The following is an 18,639-nucleotide window of genomic DNA, read 5'->3' on the forward strand; positions in this document are numbered from 1 at the left end:
GTTATTTTTATAGAAGAGTAGATTATCTAAAGGAGGATGCTTAAAAGAATGGTTTGAGGGTAGCTATCTCAACAGAATTATGACTATCATTTTTTTCTCTTTACAACTCTCTGTTCTGTATTCATTTGATAGCGTATGTCATGATACACTTTAAACAGCCATTTCTCTCATCTGCCTCCCTTACCATCTGTAAAAGAATGGTCGATGCTGCTGCACCTTCCTAAATAGCTAAAAAAGTAAATTAGATACTGTATCCACAAGTATCTAATTTCAACTTGCCTAAAGAAAGGCAATATAAAATTCAGAGAATTTAAGCAAATAAAACATCACCATATTCAGCAGACTGTCTTTTTTAAATTCTGGCTTAAGTATAGAAAACAAATTTCGAATTCTTGTCAATTCATTAATTTACTGACTTATTTTGGCATTAATAAAAACGGATGGAGTTGTGTATACATTGTTGGGAATAGCTGGTTGCCACGTGGTAGTGGGGGGGCACTGCTAGTGTTGTATACCACGTAATCTTTTCAACCACATTGGGAGGGACATATTATTCAAATTTATAAATGAGGAAATTCCAGAGTAGAGCTGTTAAACAACTTGCCCAAAAGTCATACACAACTAGTAAATGGTAAAGTAGCACTAGTTAAGGAGAGTCAGTTTGGTAAGGAGAAAAATACGCAAATACATTTTGAGAAGTCAGCTAACCACATGACTTTCAGTGTAAGCAAACTCAATCTTTAGAAATTAGAAAATGTACACCATCTTTAAACATTTAATCACTTAGAAGTCAAATTTCAAATGCACTGTAGTAAATGGCTTTGTGTGTGTGTGTATGTGTGTGTGTTTTACAAAGGCTCTTGCTTCAGTGGCAGATTCATTCTCTGCCTCTCTTTCTAATGCGGACAGATGCTTGCAAGTCTGGCTGACTGAAAGATAATAATATATTGATGATATTTAGCACCAGATGGCTCACAGGGCAGGTGAAAAACCAACAATCAATTCATTCTTTGGTAAGTTGAGATAAAATTATAAAATGTTTGTGAAACCAAAACCCTAACAGACCAAAACTTACCAGATTATCATTAAGATTACAAAAGAGCTATAGTGCCTACGTGTATTAAGCATGAAAAAAATGCATTTTAAGAAACACATGAAGGTATCAATTGGAAGCTGGTTCTCATATCAAAATAAGATTCAAGACTCAGAAGACTAAAATTTAGACAAATTTTGAGACTGGCTTTGTCCACGGTTGCCTGCTTTCTTCCTTCAAATGTCACTGTACAAGTGCTCTAAGCCTTATAGACTGACTGAATTCATCAGAGCTAAATTACACGAGCTTTAGACGGGTCTACTGACTGCCACTAACCTAATTACCTTGTGCTCCGTGATGTTCTGGCTCAGGTTGTTCCAGCCCAGAAGGCTGATGCTTGCCTCTATACCTCTCCCAAGTCTTAATCTTTCCCAATTGCAAGACACATCATTTGTCTCTAGGAATTGTCCACACCATTCGGCCAACTTATGTCTGACCCCTCCTTCAAAGTCATGCTTAACGAGCACACTTGCTGTAAGTAGATCCTCAGCCCACCCAACCGCATATATATCAGCATTCATCTGGACTCCTTTTCCATAAAGACTTTGCTGCTGTTCTGTTTTCCCATGCAGCTACCTCCTTCTCCCCTTTCTAAATGCTTAACAGCCTTGGTCATCTTCTTCCTTTGTGTAGAAGACACCATGGGGATTTGACATTGTACTTTAGGTTCCAGCCAGGGTTTTAGGCAAAAGAATGTTCTAAAATTAGAGTGTGCCAAATATACTAAAAACACTAAATTGTACACTTTAAATGAATGATATGGTATGGTATGAGAATTATATCTCAATAAAGTGTTTTTAAAAATGTACGACTGCCAGGAAATTTTTATTTTAAACAAATTTAGAAATCCCTCGTCTCTGAGAAATGCTGTGTTGTTTTCCCATCGTCCTAATTAAGAAATGTAGGCTTCAAGTACATTTGACATGCTTAAATCACATACAAAGAAAAGCAAATCTAAAAAAAAAAAAATCCTTTTTTACCTTATTCTTTAATATCCCCTACATCTTTCTCTTGCTACATAATTCAGAAGTACTGTATTACAGACACTGAGCATTTGGAATAAGTTATTATGCTGAAGCTCATTAAAGGGCAAAGAAAGTACCAGACAATCTGTTACCAAAACACTAGCAAACCCTCTACGATCCAAGAACTTCCCAGACACTGAGATGAAGTTGTATAGACTAATGTCTCCTCTAAGAAGGCCCCCTTCTAAAATATCCTTTCCTACCAGGAACTCTTCCAGCCTTGGCAGAAAGTTCCCTATTTGACAAAAACATGACATTCAAGGATTGGGCAGCTTTGTTTGTTAGAACATCATTACACTGGAATTTACTTCTGTAAGTTCACCTGATTAGCTCAACTTTTCCCTTATGAAATAACACAGAAAACTCTATTTCTTCTCTTCTAAGATTTTCCTTCAAATGCTTAAAGTCAACTACTAGGAAATTCTTATTGAGTACCTACTATGCATAGAACAAAGCACTACAGCAGATTTAAATATTAATAAGACAAATTGTTTGCTCTGAAGGAGGTTATACTCTAATTGTAATAACACAGGTTCACAAACTGCTATAAAATTTTAAATGATATATATGAATGGGATACAAAGCATTGGATTTGGAAACAGACAACTTGGTTTAGAATTCCAGACTTAAGACTTACAAGCATATTTCAAAAAGTTTGTGGAAAAATGGAATTAAAAGATAATATGAACTTTTCATGAACTATTTGCAGTACCCTCGTACTAGCTATGACTAGCTATGACCTTAGGGAAGTTACTTAACCTCATTAAGACTCAGTTTCCTCATCTGCAAACTGGGTGTAGTAATGTCTAAATTGCTCCTGTGCTGAAAGAAAACAAGTAGAGTCAACGTTTGAGTATGTGTACACACACACACACACACACGAATAAAAGCATGCACACAAACAGGTAAATGATAGCTGGTTCTGGTATTAATACTATCATTACTATTACTATAACCATTGTCATCATCCTCATTTCCAAGAGAAACACAAAAGGGCATGGGTGTTCACTGGAAAGAGATCAGATCTCTGTGGGGCAAGAAGGAAACATCACGAACATGATCATGGTTCTTCCATACCATGGTGTCTCTCCTCCAACCTGAAAAAGTATTCCCAGCTCCTTCAACTATACTTGTATGAAATAGTTAAATATCCTGGCGTCTGTCCTATAGATTCTGCCCATTTTGTCAAAATTTTCTCAAGCCTTATGCCAAGGACAGAACACAACACACAAAATGCAGTGATCATTCATTCAGTTACTAATTCTTTCATTCATTAATTCATTCAACAGATGTTTCACTGCTTTCTGTGCAGGCTTAGAGTTGTTTTTTGTTTTTGTTTTAATGAATAACCAGTGTCTGCTTAGAGGAATCTGAGAATCTAGTGAAGAAAAAAGTCAAGTATTCACAATGAAGTGATCTGATACCAAAATACTAGCAAACATTCTATGATCCCTGTGAGGAAAATAGAATAGTTTAGTCAGGCCCCCTTACCTCAGGTCCATTTGCAGGTGGTGCAGCACATTCTTTGTAAACTAGTTGTGTGGGGGTACAAGTCATGTGGGGGTGGAGTCAGTGCACATGCACACCCATGTATCTTTTTGCTTGTTGCTATTCCTGTGTGCTCTTCAGAATGTGTGAGGCAGCGACTCTGAGGCTGGTCGGCAGAGAGCTTGGGTCTAAAAATAGAGCATGTTTACTTTGCTGGCAGCTTCTCAGTTTTTCTTTGGACTTTGCTGGTAGCAGTTGAGTTTCTCTTTGGACTGCCTAGCTCTTATATGTGTGTGTGCTGAGTAAAGACTATTCTTTCTTCAGCTACGGCTCCAAGGACCTTTTTTCCAGTTACCTAGCTCATAGACTTGCATGTGAAGGGTTTGTGACCCAGTCTGGACAATGGGCTTGAGGGGTCTGTGAGCTCCAGACCCAGCCCTAGCTCTACAATTGGCATAGCTGGCAGGATTCTGAGCAGGTATGGGAGCCAAAAGCCCTTGGAAGAAGGAGGAAATGTGGCCACTTCTGAATATGCTGTGCCCTATGGCCACTTTCCTGTTGACCGGTATCTGGTTGCTGCACACTGCACTGCAAGGCAGCACAGACCAGGCACTACAATGGAGAACCCCTTGGGATGGGGAGGAAGTGTGGCTGTCCTTGAGCATGTGGTTCCCAGTGACCACTTTTCTGCTGACTGGAGCCTGGCTGCTGCTCACTGTGCTGCAAACTGATCGAGATTTGAAGAAGCAAGCAAGAGTTGTTGGAGGAGCAGATGAATGTCCTAGAGGACGATGTGCAGCAACTGGCCACTCCTGCTTCTCACACCAGGGAGGACGATGAATCCAATGGTGAGTTGGGGGAGACTGTGCATCTCCAGGCATGACCTATCGTGCACCAGAAAGGGAAACACGAGCAGCCTATGGGAGCAGGTGGACAACCAGTGGGTAATCCACAGGTGACCCAATTCACCACCTATGTCCCGTATACCCGGGTTGAATGAGTTGACTTGGGAAGACAGTTCCGACAGAAACAGGAGGAGCCTGTTCTGCTGCTTGGCTGTTGCAGTTACAGGGCCTAAGGGTGGATAGTGTGATGTGCTCTGGTGAGGAGATGGAGAAATTGGCCTCCATTACCATACACCCATCCCTGACGGAGCAGCTACAGAATAGCCACAGATATGCACAAGGGCAAGGTAATCACTCCTTGATGAACTGGGTGAATGCAGCCTTTGAATCGTGTGGGCAAATGCTGGAGAAGTGCCCAAGATTGTTAGTAAATGGCAAACATATGCTAAGCTGGTCCAAATCACTCGGGAGCTGGGGATGCGATAGTCCATGTTTAATGTAAATACTTGTGGCCCAGATGATGAGAACTTTACAGGCAGCATGAGAGACACAGTGCTGCAAAATGCCCCATCAGTGCCCTTTGGGTCACTGAGAGCCATACTGGCCCCATACATTGGTTGTCCTATACATAAGGTAACGACTGTGATAGCCGACTTGGGTTGAAGTAGAGGATAGAAGACAAGCAAAAGGGGTCCGAAAGGTGGCTAACACCAAACCCCCAAGAAATACTCGGGATTTTATCCCAAAGGGACCAAGCAAGACTAGCCATAAGCAGATGTGGCTTGGCTTGCTTTTAGCAGGGGTTGATAAAAAGAAAAATTGACCAGCAGCCAAATGCAGTCCTGTTTGCCTTGTGGCAGCAAATGTGCCCTGAACAGCTTTTTCCTAAATGTCCGGAAACAGGTAGCAAGGTACGCTCAATGGATTTAAAGGACTTTTTGGTTGCTCCCGAGGAGGCAGATAAACTGTTCCATTCTGATTAGGGAGCAGGCCAAGGTACTCGTCTTTTGGGGGCAGGCAAGGACCAGAGGCCTCATGTTGAATTAGCAATATATTGGTCGAGGACAAATGTGCAGCGTGTTTTGGCATTGGTGGATACAGGCACAGAACGTAGCCTGATATATGGCAATCCAGATAAGTTTCCAGGGACCACAATACATATAGATGGCTGTGGAGGACATACTATTGAGGTCAAAGCTGTATCACTGCCATTGGGCATAGGACGATTGCCCCCTCATGTGTATACTGTATATATATCTCCCATAGCTGAACATATCTTGGGTATAGATGTACTTTATGGTTTGCACCTGCAAACAACAGTTGGAGAGTTTCAGCTGTGCATACAGATAGTAAAGCCTGTGTTACGAGGATGTGTGTTACCCAAGCCAAGAGGTGTAGTTAATGTAAAGCAGTATCACCTACCAAGAGGACATGCAGAGATAAGTGCCACTATACTGGAGTTAGAGAAAGTTGGCATTATTCATCCCGCTCATAGCCCATTTAATGCTCCAGTATGGCTGATGAAGAAACCTGATGGTACCTGGAGAATGAATGTAGACTATCAAGAACTAAACAAAGTAGTGCCTCCTTTGCATGCAGTCGTGCCTTTAGTTCACAACTTAATGGATCAGCTGACAACTCAGCTGGGAACTTATCATTATGTATTGGACCTTGCAAATGCTTTCTTCTTCAAATCTCAACCTGTTTGCAGCATAGTGAGCAGCCAGGCTCCGGTCAGCAGAAAAGTGGCCACTAGGAACCATATGCTCAAGGACAGCCACACTTCCTCCCCCTCCCAGGGGGTTCTCCATTGTAGTGCCTGGTCTATGCTGCCTTGCAGTACAGTGTGCAGCAACCAGATCCCGGTCAACAGGAAAGTGGCCATAGGGCACAGCATATTCAAAAGTGGACACATTTCCTCCTTGGCTCCCATACCTGCTCAGAATCCTGCCAACTATGCCAATTGTAGAGCTAGGGCTGGGTCTGGAGCTCACAGACTCCTCAAGCCCATTGTCCAGACTGGGTCACAAACCCTTCACATGTAGGTCTATGAGCTAGGTAACTGGAAGAAAGGTCCTTGGAGCCATAGGTGAAGAAAGAATAGTCTTTATTCAGCACACACACACATTTAGGAGCTAGGCAGTCCAAAGAGAAACTCAACTGCTACCAGCAAAGTCCAAAGAAAACCTGAGAAGCTGCCAGCAAAGTAAACATGCTCTATTTTTAGACTTGAGCTCTGCCATCCAGCTACTGCTTCACAAACTGAAGAATACACAATAGCAACAAACTAAAAAGATACATGGGGATGTATGTGCACTAACTCCACCCCCGCACAACTTGTTTACAAAGAATGTGCTGCACCACCCCCAACCAGACCTGAGGCAAGGGGGCCTGACTAAACTATTCTATTTTCTTCACAATCCCCAGGTACATATTGAGAGAGGTGCAAATTTGGGGGGAATTACCAGTCTAATGAGACAATCTTGCCAGACCTACTTATATATTTAAGAGTATATGCAACTGAGGCCACCAGAGGAGGAATGGGAAGGGAGTTAGCAAGAAACTGGTAAAGGGCCACAAAAAATGATTACATTGTATGATAATACAGTAATTATCGTTCTTTGAGGATCACATATTACACACAGGTATTGATATTCAACACTGTACTCCACAGATATGTACAATCATGTTTCAATTAAAAATAAATAAATAAAATTTGAAAGAAAAAAAAAGAGTATATGCTTTCTGTGAGCCTGCACAGAAACACACTTGTGATAAAAAAAAAAAAAACACCATCTTTTTCTCCTTGGAAACTGATTCATGCAATGCTAAAAGGAACTGAGAATTAGATGGTCTGGTGTCCCCAGACATAGAAATTAGCAGGTGAACTAAGCCGTCCAACCAGAGTATCCCACACTCCTGAGCAGAAAGATGCGTCTTGGACGGGCTTGTGATTCAAGCAGGGCCCATCAGAGTCTTTTCTGAAACTATGGTCAGTGTTCCTAGGATCAAAAGCTGTGAGAATGGTAGTGGCTTGGTGGAGATGCCAGTAAGCAGGAAAGAGCCCGCCTGAGGAGGAGATCGAACTGAGCCAAGAATACCAGCAAGAAGGAGTAAGAGAAAGTCTTGATAAAACAGTTTGCTGTATATTGACTTCTCTTCTAGGTTACATGAGTCAACAGACTCCTGCTCTGTCCCTATCCCCTCCCCCTCAGTTTTACTTTGGTTTGAGTCAGGGCTCACATACAATTTTTTTTCCTTTTTTTTTTTTTTCATTTTAACATTTACTTGTACATATGTGTGGGGTACAGTGTGTTGCTTCACTACATGCATACACTGCACCACGATTCACTAGCTTTGTACCTGTTAGTCCACCACTTTTCCTTCCCACTCCCTCCTCTGGTAACCATTATTCTACTCTCTACTTCTGTAAGAACCACTTTTTTTTTTTTTTTTTTTTTTTTTTTAGATTCCACTGTTAAATCAAACAAAAAAAAATTGGCCTGATAAAGCCTCCGTGCTTTCATACTTGGGCTGTGACGTATGAACCACAGCCGAACTTAGTGCATAAACAAATTGAAAACCTAACTTAGAAGTGTGCTTCTGTAAAGATAGCTGAGTCTCCGCCAAATGCAGGCAGTCAACTATTCTGTACTTCACTTCCATCTTCTGTTTGTCACTTCCCTTTTTCTGTCTATAAATCTTAACCAACTACGTGTTAGCAGCGGAGTCCCTCTGAATCTGTTCTGACTCTAGCGGCTGGCTGTCCAATTCACAAATCATTTTCTTCTTTCTTTTCTTGCTCAATTAAACTTTGTTAAAAATGTCTAAATTTATTCTTTTAACATCACGTATGAGTGAGATCATTCAGTATTTGTCTTTCTGTGCCTGGCTTACTTCACTTAACATAATGTTCTCCAGTTCCATCTGCGTTGCTGCTAATGACAGGATTTCATTTTTTTATAGCTTAATAGTATTCCATTGTGTATATATACCACAGATTTTTTTTTATCCATTCATTCTTTGGTGGGTATTTAGGTTAATTCCATCTCTTGGCTATTTTGAATAGTGTTGCAATGAACATGGCTCCCATAATTTCTAAAAAGTATATTTTAAATTCATTAGTACAGAATTTTATAATTATCCCCAAGTGTCTAAGCAAAACTGACAACTTGCTCCACCACCATTAAAAGGAAACATGTGTATCACGTCTCACAATGTGTGGGGGGGGGGGTGTGGAGAATGACACCACAAAGGTAATTCCGTCTAGTTCTAGTACCCAGAATAAATAAAATCTAAAGCCTTTTCTGAATTGCTGACTCCCTAACAAAAACAATCTTATCCTCCTGATATTAGAAAGCGGATTTGAGGGACCGGCCCCATGAGCCACTCGGGAGAGTGCAACACTGGTAGCACCAAGGCTGCGGTTCGGATCCTATATGGGGATGGCCTGTGCACTCACTGGCTGAGCGTGGTGCAGACCACACCGTGCTAAGGGTTGCGATCCCCTTACTGGTCGAAAAAAAAAGAAAGAAAATGGATTTCAGACGACTGTTGTGGACACAATAATCAAGTGAGAAACTTGCTGTTTTCCAACCTTGGACAGCTTAATTAAAAGCTAAGTATCCTTGGGCCAGCCCTGTGGCTCACTCGGAGAGTGCGGCACTGGTAGCGCCGAGGCCACGGGTTCGGATCCTATATAGGAATGGCCGGTGCGCTCACTGGCTGAGCGTGGTGCAGACCACACCGCGCCGAGGGTTGCAATCCCCTTACTGGTCAAAAAAAAAAATAAAGCCAAGTATCCTTTGCATGCCTGGAGGGTTTTCCTCCTCTAAATACCTTTTGCATTTTTTAATGAGTAAGCCAGGTCTTCTAAAGCTTGAAATCTCTTAAGAATCTTTTTTGCAAGTAAATATTTTCTCTTTTCTAAATGCTATTATATCTGAAATTTTCACACAAATAAATTTTTATTTTACTAATTTGAGCTCATTGTTCAAGCACACTGGGGTCTTTCTGAATTTTCATTCTATCATTATTCCCAGGTTTATCAACTCACAATTTGATATATATTCCTAATGTCTTCATGAAGTTGATTTTTAAATAAAATATTCAAAATAAGTCATTTGACTCATATTCTTTGTATGAGTTAAAATATGTAGAGTTTGTTTATATTCCTATGGCAAATACATGATACGATACTCCTCCTTGATATACATTTATTAAACCAAACATTATAATTATGGTTCTTCAATTAGTCATATATCCACTTAACTATAGCATTTAGTCCACAATGCTTTATCTTACTCATTATCATTAGAAGCTCTAACAAACTTTTGGTAACTTTAAAACATGCCTTCTTTCTTGACAAACACTTGCCCAGTATCACTAGCTGACATTCTTTTGAATTCAAAACTCAGCCATTGAATCTGTACGTGTGCTTATATGCACCTGTATACCTTATTTTATATAAAAAGTGGACTCTAAATAATTTTCTTGAAAACAAAACATACATAAAAATTTCAAGTTAACTCACTACTTAAGACAATTTTACAGTGAATACTTATTGAGAAGTGGATATTCTTTAAATTATCTACTTTATACATCTCTATTATAAATGATGCTTTATTCAGGTAAGTCACATTTGTGAAACCTCATTTACCTAACACAGGGAATAATGTCATAAGAATATTTGTTCTCTTTCCCTGAGACCTTCAGAAACCATCAGCCAAAACCACCAACCAAGTAATTCTTCATGTTTGTTCATTTCTGTCTATAAAGGGCCTTACACAATACTTGATAAATAGTAGACCCCAGAAATATTTGGTGAATGAATGCCTTACTATACATATGAGAAGACTTAAATCCTTGTATCTCTTCTACCCACTTCAATCTGGCTTTTATGTTTTAAAAGGGCTCTCTTTAAGTCACCATGTACTTCAATATTGCTGAATCTGACAGACACTTTTCAGTCCCCATCCACGTTGACCCTTCAGCCTCCTTAACCACTCCTATCTTTGTAAATATTCTGTGATTCTAATTCCCTTGGTTTTCCTCCCACTTCTCAAGCCACTTTCCTCAGTCTCCATCACTGCTCACCCTTCCTAGCAGTGGCTCAGTCCTAAGCCCACTTTATGATCTCTGGGCAAAATTTTGCCCAAGCCCAAGGCTTCAATTACCAGCTATTTGCTGAGGACTCTCAGATTCACATATCTAGCCCAGATGCTCTACTGAGCTCCAGACTGGTACACACATCTGCCGTTCCAACATCTCCACCAGGGGGGCAGGTCTCACTGCACAGTCAAAACTATACTCGTGGTCTTCTCCTCCCTACCTCCAAACCTTCTCTCTAACAGAATAGTACATTCACCCATCCATCTTTAATACTTCCCTCTCTCACCAACCCCACCCCCAGATCTAGTCAATTGTCACATCTTGTGAATTTTACTTCTACTTATTTCTCCAATCCACACCTTTCCGTTTATTCCCTTTGCCATCCCTGCTCTCATTTTCTCTCACCCAAATAAAAGTATCACCAGCCTCTTAAGTGGTTGTGCACATCCTCTCGTCTCCTCTAATCTTGTTTTCAAAACCCCACCAGGAGACCTATATAAAACGTAAATCCAGTCACATCACATCACTCTAGTACCAAGAACCTTTGACTGATTTCCCAATGCTTTTAGGATAAAGGTCAAAATCCCTAATATAGTCAATGAAACCATGCCTATTCTAGCACTAGCCTATTAATTGTATCTAATGCAATCTCCTGCCCACACACCCACATTCCAGTCACACATCCTTTTAGTTCTTCAGACACACCATGCTCCTTCCCATATCAGGTCTTCACCATCCTGCTCCCTTACCAAGAACGCTCTTCTCCCATGCCCTTGTCTAGTTTTCTATACAGCTCTGAGGCTTTCCCAGACTGGGTCAGATCCCCATAAAACTCAGAGTTCTCTGCTGTAACATTCATCACAATTTGTAATAATAATTCATTAGTTCATTTTCTTTGATTGACTGTCTATCTCTTCCTCTAGAGTCTAGATCAGTGCTTCTCAAAATGCTGAGATCCTGGGCCAGCAGAATAAGAATTACAACATTATGAGAAATGCAAATTCTCAGGCTCCACCCACCCCAGACCTATTGAATCAGAAAATCTGGGATGCAGCCTTCCAGGTGATGCATGTTCAAGTGGAACATCTGCCCTCCCTCTATTAAGACATTTATGTTTTTCTTCTATCCTTAGCTCTGCCCTCACACCTAGTATTCTGTATATAACCAGGGCTCAGTAAATATTTACTGAATGAATGAATGAGGAGGCATTCCACATGTTCCTGATGTTACTAAGATCTCAATCAGGATTAGAATGGTTCCAGTTACCAATTAAAATTTTCCTGAAAAACTTTTCCTATAGGCAAGAAGCAACCGATCAAACTAACATTCAAACGTGGAAACTGTAACATCCCTGCATCATATAAATTAAAATATTCTGAGTGTATATAACTTAATAACCGCTTTCCTTGCCAATCAACTTGATCCTCTCCAAGCAAGGGGAAAATAAGATCAAAGAGAGTGTGGCAGAACAAAGACAGCCAAAACAGAGTCATTGAACAACCTGTGAAACATTGTTAAACCTCTGGAAAATCACCAGGCTATTCTGAGCAAGAACAAAAGACCTTTTCAAAAGATGAAAGAAGAAATGAAAATGCTGGAACAAACAAAAACAGAAAAACACCTTAAATTCACATATGCAATCTAAGTTTCTTTACTGTGTATGTTATTTCATTAAATTCCTGATGCTTTTTGTTTACATCTGAAGCTAGAAATACTTATCTTGAAATAAGTCTTAAATCACTTTTTAAAAAAATCACTGAATTTATAGAGTGCTAGTATACTTTTTTGTTCCTTACGGAGGGCATGTTCAGAGTTCACTCAGGCTCAACAGAAAACATTTTTCCCAGTCCATAGGTTGCCTTTTCATTTTGTTGATTGTTTCTTTTGCTATGCATAAGCTTTTTAGTTTGATGTAGTCCTATTTATTTATTTTTGCTTTAAAGCCTGAGCTTTCGTTGTGATACCCAAAAAATCATTGCCAAGGCCAATGTCAAGGAGCATTTCCCCTATGTTCTCTTTCAGGGGTTTTATAGTTTCTGGTCTCACAATTAGGTTTTTTATCCATTTTGAGTTGATTTTTTTGTGTATGATGTAAGATAAGGATGCAATTTCATTTGTTCAAATGGAAATCCAGTTTATCCAGCAACATTTGTTAGAGAGACTATCCTTTCCCCATTGTGTCCTCTTGGTGCCCTTATAGAAAACTAGTTGACTGTACATGTTCAGATTATTTCTGGGCTCTTTGTTCTGTTCTACTGGTCTGTTTGTCTGTTTTTATACCAGTATCATAATGCTTTGATTACTATCGCTTCATAACACATACTTTTAAATTAGGAAGTATGATGCTTCCAACTTTGTTTTTCTTTCTTAGAATTGCTTTGGCTATTTGGGGTCTTTTGTGGTTCCATACAAATTTTAGGTTTTGTTTTTGTTTTTGTTTTTTCTATTTCTGTGGAGAATGCCAGTGAGATTTTGATAGGAATTGTGTTGAACCTGTATATTGTTTTGCATAAATATGGACATTTTAATAATATTAATTGTTCTGATCCATGAGTACAAAATATCTTTCCACTTATTTGTGTTTTCTTCAATTTCTTCATCAATGTTTTATAGTTACTGTTGGACAGATCCTTTCACCCCCTTGGTTAAATTTATTCCTAAGTATATATTTTTTGAGGCTATCATAAATAGGACTGTTTTCTTGATTTCTTTTTCAGCTAGGTCATTATTTGTGTATAAAAGTGCTGCCACTTTTTGTATCCTGATTTTGTATTCTGCAATTTTTATTTGTTAGTTCTAACAGTTTTAGGCGGAATATGTGGTTTCCTACATATGGGGTCATGTAACCTATAAATAGAGATAATTTTACTTCTTCCTGTCTGATTTGGATGCCTTTTATTTTCCCTGCCTGATTGCTCTTAGTAGTACTTCAAATATTATGTTGAACAGACATGATGATAACTTGTATATACAATGGAATATTATTCAGCCTTAAAAATAAAAAGGAAATCCTGCCATTTGCCACAATATGGATGAACCTGGAGGACATCATGCTAAGTGAAATGAGCCAGACACAGAAAGAAAAATATTGCATGATCTCACTTATATGTGAAATCTAAAAAAAAAAAAAAAAAAAAAAAAAAACAAATATACAGAGACTAAAACAGTGGGTGGCAGAGGACAGAACTGTGAGGAAATGAGATGTAGATCAAAGGATACAAATTAGGAGATATGTAGAATGAACACATTTAGAGATCCAATGTATAACCTGAGGACTATAGTTAATAAAATTGCATTGTACATGGGATTTTTGTTAAATGAGTACATTTTAGCTGCTCTTGCTACAAAAAAGGGGGATAACTATGAGATAGGAGATATGTTAATTTGCTTCACTACAGTAACCATTTTATATATGTATACCATAATATCACATTGTATACACAATAAAATTTATTTTTTAAAAATTAGTTTCAACCCACCTTAGTGGCACCTTTCTACATATTTTTTCTAAATAGAAATGGCCTTTATTGGTCATTATTGTAAGACCACTGAGACCTTAACTTACTTCACAAGGAGCTGTAAAGTAACAGCTGTTAGTTTGAGTTACTGTTCTTATTAAAAGTAATCATCATACTTCTTACCACTGAAATTTTCCACTAATTTAAATTGGCCTTCTCCCCAAATTATTCTGAGTTAGTAAGTATTCATTCTGCTATAAAAACTAGAATGTACTTGGTCTTAAGTATTGAAAAATATGCTCCTTTAAAAAAAAAAAAAAAAAAAAAAAACTTGACCTAACGGTAAGATTATAAACACAATGTAGTGGATTGAATTATGTCCCTCCAAAACTCACTGAAGCTTGAACCGTGTTCCCCAAGTTTCATGTATTAGAAACTTAGCCCCCACTGTGACTGTTAAAGAGGGTGGAAATCCTATTACAGTAATTGAAAGATGGAGCCTTGAAGAGGTGATTGGATTGTAGGAACATGCTGTAGTGAATGGATTAAAAATGGTGGTCAGGGGTGTGGTTCTGAGGGCTTTAAAAGAAGAGGAAGTTCTGTCTTTCTCTCTCTCTGCTCCTCCATTCTACAATGTGATACCCTGTGTCACTGGTGCCACCACCAAGACCCTCACCAGATATATTCCCTCAACTTTGGACTTCCTAGCCTCTGAAACTGTAAGCGATAAATTTCATTTTCTTTATAAATCACCCAGTTTCAGGTATTTTATTATAAGCAACAGAAATGGACTAAAACACATAAGAAGTATAGATTTCACCTAGGGATACAAAATTAAGAAAAGAAACTAATAATTTTACTGACATATACAACAGGTATTTTCCAAACTAAGAAAATAAATGTCATTATTTCAAAGATGCAAACATACATAAGGAACACTCCATAACAGCCACTTTAATCTCAGCTTCTCCTCAATGACATAGGCTGATATAGGCTAATTCTTTAATTAAGGGAATGGTGGGTCAACTCTGAGTTCATATGTACGTTTTTCCTCTAGCTAAGTGCCATTTACATGGTAATTACTTTACATTTTCTAAATGCAATTACACACTAATCTACCATAACAGAATTAGCTTATGGCTGTATGGCTTTTATTGACAACCCTACTGAGTAACCAAATAATTATAGAAAAGTTACAAAATATTTCCATCCTGTGAGTCACAGTAAACATTTTAAGGCTATGCTCATCCCAATATTATTACTTCTGAAAAAATATAACTGTTAAAAATAGCAATAATTTATTGAGCACTCACTATGTGCCAGGCACTTTATGTGCTAGTAACTTTACATTGAATATCTCATGTATTCTCATAGAAGCCTTATGAAGTTAAGTGCTCTTATCATACCCATTTTACAGATGGAAAAACTGAGGCTTAGAGACCTCAAATAATTTGTCCACAGTATTATAAGCAGTATATTTGAAATTCAAAGCCAGGAAGGCAGGCTTCAGAACCTAAACTCTTAAATTTCCTCTGTACTACTTACATATATGTGTTATAAATCTATCTCTGGAACAAATTAGAGTCTGCTCAAATTTGAGACAGAGTTGGATAAATACGGGATGGAGTTGACTGTACGTTGCTGATACCTTTCCTTCTTCATCACATGGAGTATGGATCTGGAAATAGTCCTTTGTGGTACAGGGAGGGCGCTCCACACACTCGCTGGATCCTTCCTCTGCAACATAAAGAAGAATTTGAGAAATGGATCCATTCCTTTGTGACTCTAAGAAAAGGCAAAAACAAAAACAGGCAGATAAGTCAAAAGTAAAACTAACCTTAGCAGAGCAATTTAAGTAGAACTAGTTAGGCATACATTTTTTTTCCCTATGGCAATAAATGTTTCCATGATACACATGGAGCATATCATAGTTTTTCCAAGAAGTCATTAGATTCCTTCCATTATCACTGAACCTTAGAAATTTGGAACAATTTAATTTCTAAGTATATCTCTATGCCAAAAATCATCTAAAAGTATGATATTTTTTAGATCAGTATAAACATATTCACAGCAGTTACCTGTGGGGTGTGGAATAGAAAAATCACAGACAAAGAGGAAAGTCACATAGAAAGGGATAAGATGTCATATTTTATCCATTCAATATTGATTACCTTCAGCACTTTGGTGTCTGGCCCACCATTGCTGGCAAGCTTTGTGTGTGACTTCTAGCTCATGACTGTACACTTAACATAAATTTAGAAAGAAAAGAACAAAGGTATAAACTAGTCCTACCTGAAAATTGGGAGTCCTCTTTACACCTTATGCATTCTTTGGCTCCTTTCTCAGAATAGGTGTTTCTAGGACACATTTGGCAGTTGAATGAACCTGGTTTGTTGCTGAAAGTGCCTGGCTTGCATGGAAAACATTCTGATGTGTATGCCACTCCTGCATGGTATGAAAAACAGAGCAAGGGAGGGAGGACCCGATATCAACAAGCAAATCAGCACCTACTTGCTGCTTTTGCCCGGAAGTGAGAGAGAAATATTAACAGTAAGCTCAGCCTGAAACCTTTCCCTCATTAATTCAGCACTAAGAAATCACATACTATGTGCAAGGAACTGAGACAGATACTGAATTAAACACAAGAGCAGCAAACAATTAAGAGATTGAGGTTTGATACAAGTATAGTAAACGTACGATCTAAGTTATCAAAGGACAACTCCACTAACTCAAAAATGGGATAAACCCTAAGGTCCCTTCCAATTCTATAAGCCTACTACTCTCTGATCTTTGTGGCTACCTGTTCGCTTTTTCTTCACTGCTCATCAAGTCACAGATAAGACCTGACAGATCTTACGAATGGCTTGACTTGTCTTCTGGCTAGTTCCAGCCTTTGCCAGCAGATGTCCCCATGACTAATGAGTTAACGTCACAGGCACATGCACACTGAGAAAATATTAAAACATAAGCCAAACTTTAATAAAGGAGAATCAGTGCTTTAATTAAAAGTACCCCTAATAAGAATGAACCATGCCAAAGTTTATCAGCTGCTCTCCTGGGCCATAAATGATTCAGCTGGCTCAGATAGGCACGAGAAATTTAGGAAACAATCAGGTAGAGATCTTTATTTTATTGTTATTTTTATGGATATAGCAGTGACCAGATTATCAACTCCCCAGGTAAGCTTGATGTCTGGTACAATAGACATTTCTCACATGAATAAAAGGCTCCTATTAACAAAGAAATTTTATTTTATTTAAAGATACCTAAAATTGTCATCATGTTTACTTTTTCACATAGATCAAATAATTCAGTTCAAGGACACAAGGGGGGGGGGAAGTCAGCCTGCCAGAAATAAAGCTAGGGTCCGTAGATATGTATAATGCCTAACATTTCCTGTCCTTTAAACTCTGGAGCTGGTCAAACCAACACTAATAAATATTTTAACTATAAGATGTAATAGATGACTACTAAAACAGATTGCTGTAAAATACCTTCAATTGTGATATTTTTTACCAACACAGGCTTGACCGCCTTAGAACCCATAAGGATGCCTGTAGTTCTCCAATACAGTATATTTGTGCCTGATTTTAGCATTACCTATAAAGAGAAAGAAAAGACACTCGGCTCAGATAAACCAAGCTGCTTTAATCACACCCAAAACTACTTCCTTATATACTTTTTCAGTGCATTATATTGAAACGCCATTAGTTTAGAACCCACAAATTTAAGTCTACTGTTAATTTAGACCTCAGCTCTGCTGAAGTTAACATTTTCTTAAAAAAAAATAGTTTGCAAATCCACAAAATATAGTAATAAAGAAGGAAAAGAAATCTTCAAGTCTGAACAAAAACATAAAATTATTTTCAAACCATTTCCATGAAGACTTGGTTTAGATTTAAAAGAGATTCATTTTAGAGGAATTCACGCAGCTCAGTTATATATTTATAGGCTCTGAAAATAAAAAGCCAACAGAATGAGTCTGTTTCTCTTAAAAATTATTTAATGAACAACACTGCACCAGCATCAAGAGAAAATAGGACTGTTTTTATAGGTTAACCTGACTTACCTCTTTGACTCTAGAACTTAAATTAAACTATGTCTAGTATTTGCTTCCTTTGCCAGTGGAACACATTTTTAATTACAAATCAAATTAATCTGATCAATTTCAAGCTGATGCAGGGTAGGTAAGCTAATCTTAAGAGTTCCTTGTTTCCGGCCGAGCCTGTGGTGCACTCAGGAGAGTGCGGCGCTGGTAGCTCGGCGATGCTCCTGCCGCGGGTTCTGATCCTAAATAGGAATGGCCGGTGCACTCACTGGCTGAGTGCCGGTCACAAAAAAGACAAAGACAAAAAAAAAAAAGAGTTCCTTGTTTCTCATTTGCCACCTTTACTTTTCTATGCAGTCTCTGATGGGTCAAATTAAGGCTGTATAAGATTAAAACCTACCCAACTACTTCACTCAGTCAGAGATTTGGAGAGTGCATTAAGAAGAACTAGTGCATGAAGTACTTTTCCCTTGCATTAAGTCTTTGGAAGTGAAGAAAGCATAGTTGTGCCAAGGTTTACTTGTAACAAGGGTTACCTGACTGGGTGATTAGGTGAATGGATTTAACTGGT

The 18,639-nt window shown here is 38.6% G+C and overlaps 1 protein-coding gene across 1 annotated transcript in view; it reads right to left on the bottom strand.

Annotated features, from left to right (window-relative positions):
• ELAPOR2 (endosome-lysosome associated apoptosis and autophagy regulator family member 2) overlaps positions 1-18,639 on the bottom strand; it is a 107,198-nt gene that overhangs the window by 42,838 nt on the left and 45,721 nt on the right. The window contains exons 5-7 of the mRNA XM_063100294.1: positions 17,515-17,620; positions 16,313-16,465; positions 15,669-15,757 (exon numbers count right to left, since the gene is read on the bottom strand). Coding sequence (XP_062956364.1) covers positions 15,669-15,757; positions 16,313-16,465; positions 17,515-17,620 — 348 coding nt within the window. The remainder of the gene's footprint in view (positions 1-15,668; positions 15,758-16,312; positions 16,466-17,514; positions 17,621-18,639) is intronic.

The sequence above is a fragment of the Cynocephalus volans genome, chromosome 6 (assembly GCF_027409185.1).
Source record: "Cynocephalus volans isolate mCynVol1 chromosome 6, mCynVol1.pri, whole genome shotgun sequence".
NCBI classification, from domain to species: domain Eukaryota; kingdom Metazoa; phylum Chordata; class Mammalia; order Dermoptera; family Cynocephalidae; genus Cynocephalus; species Cynocephalus volans.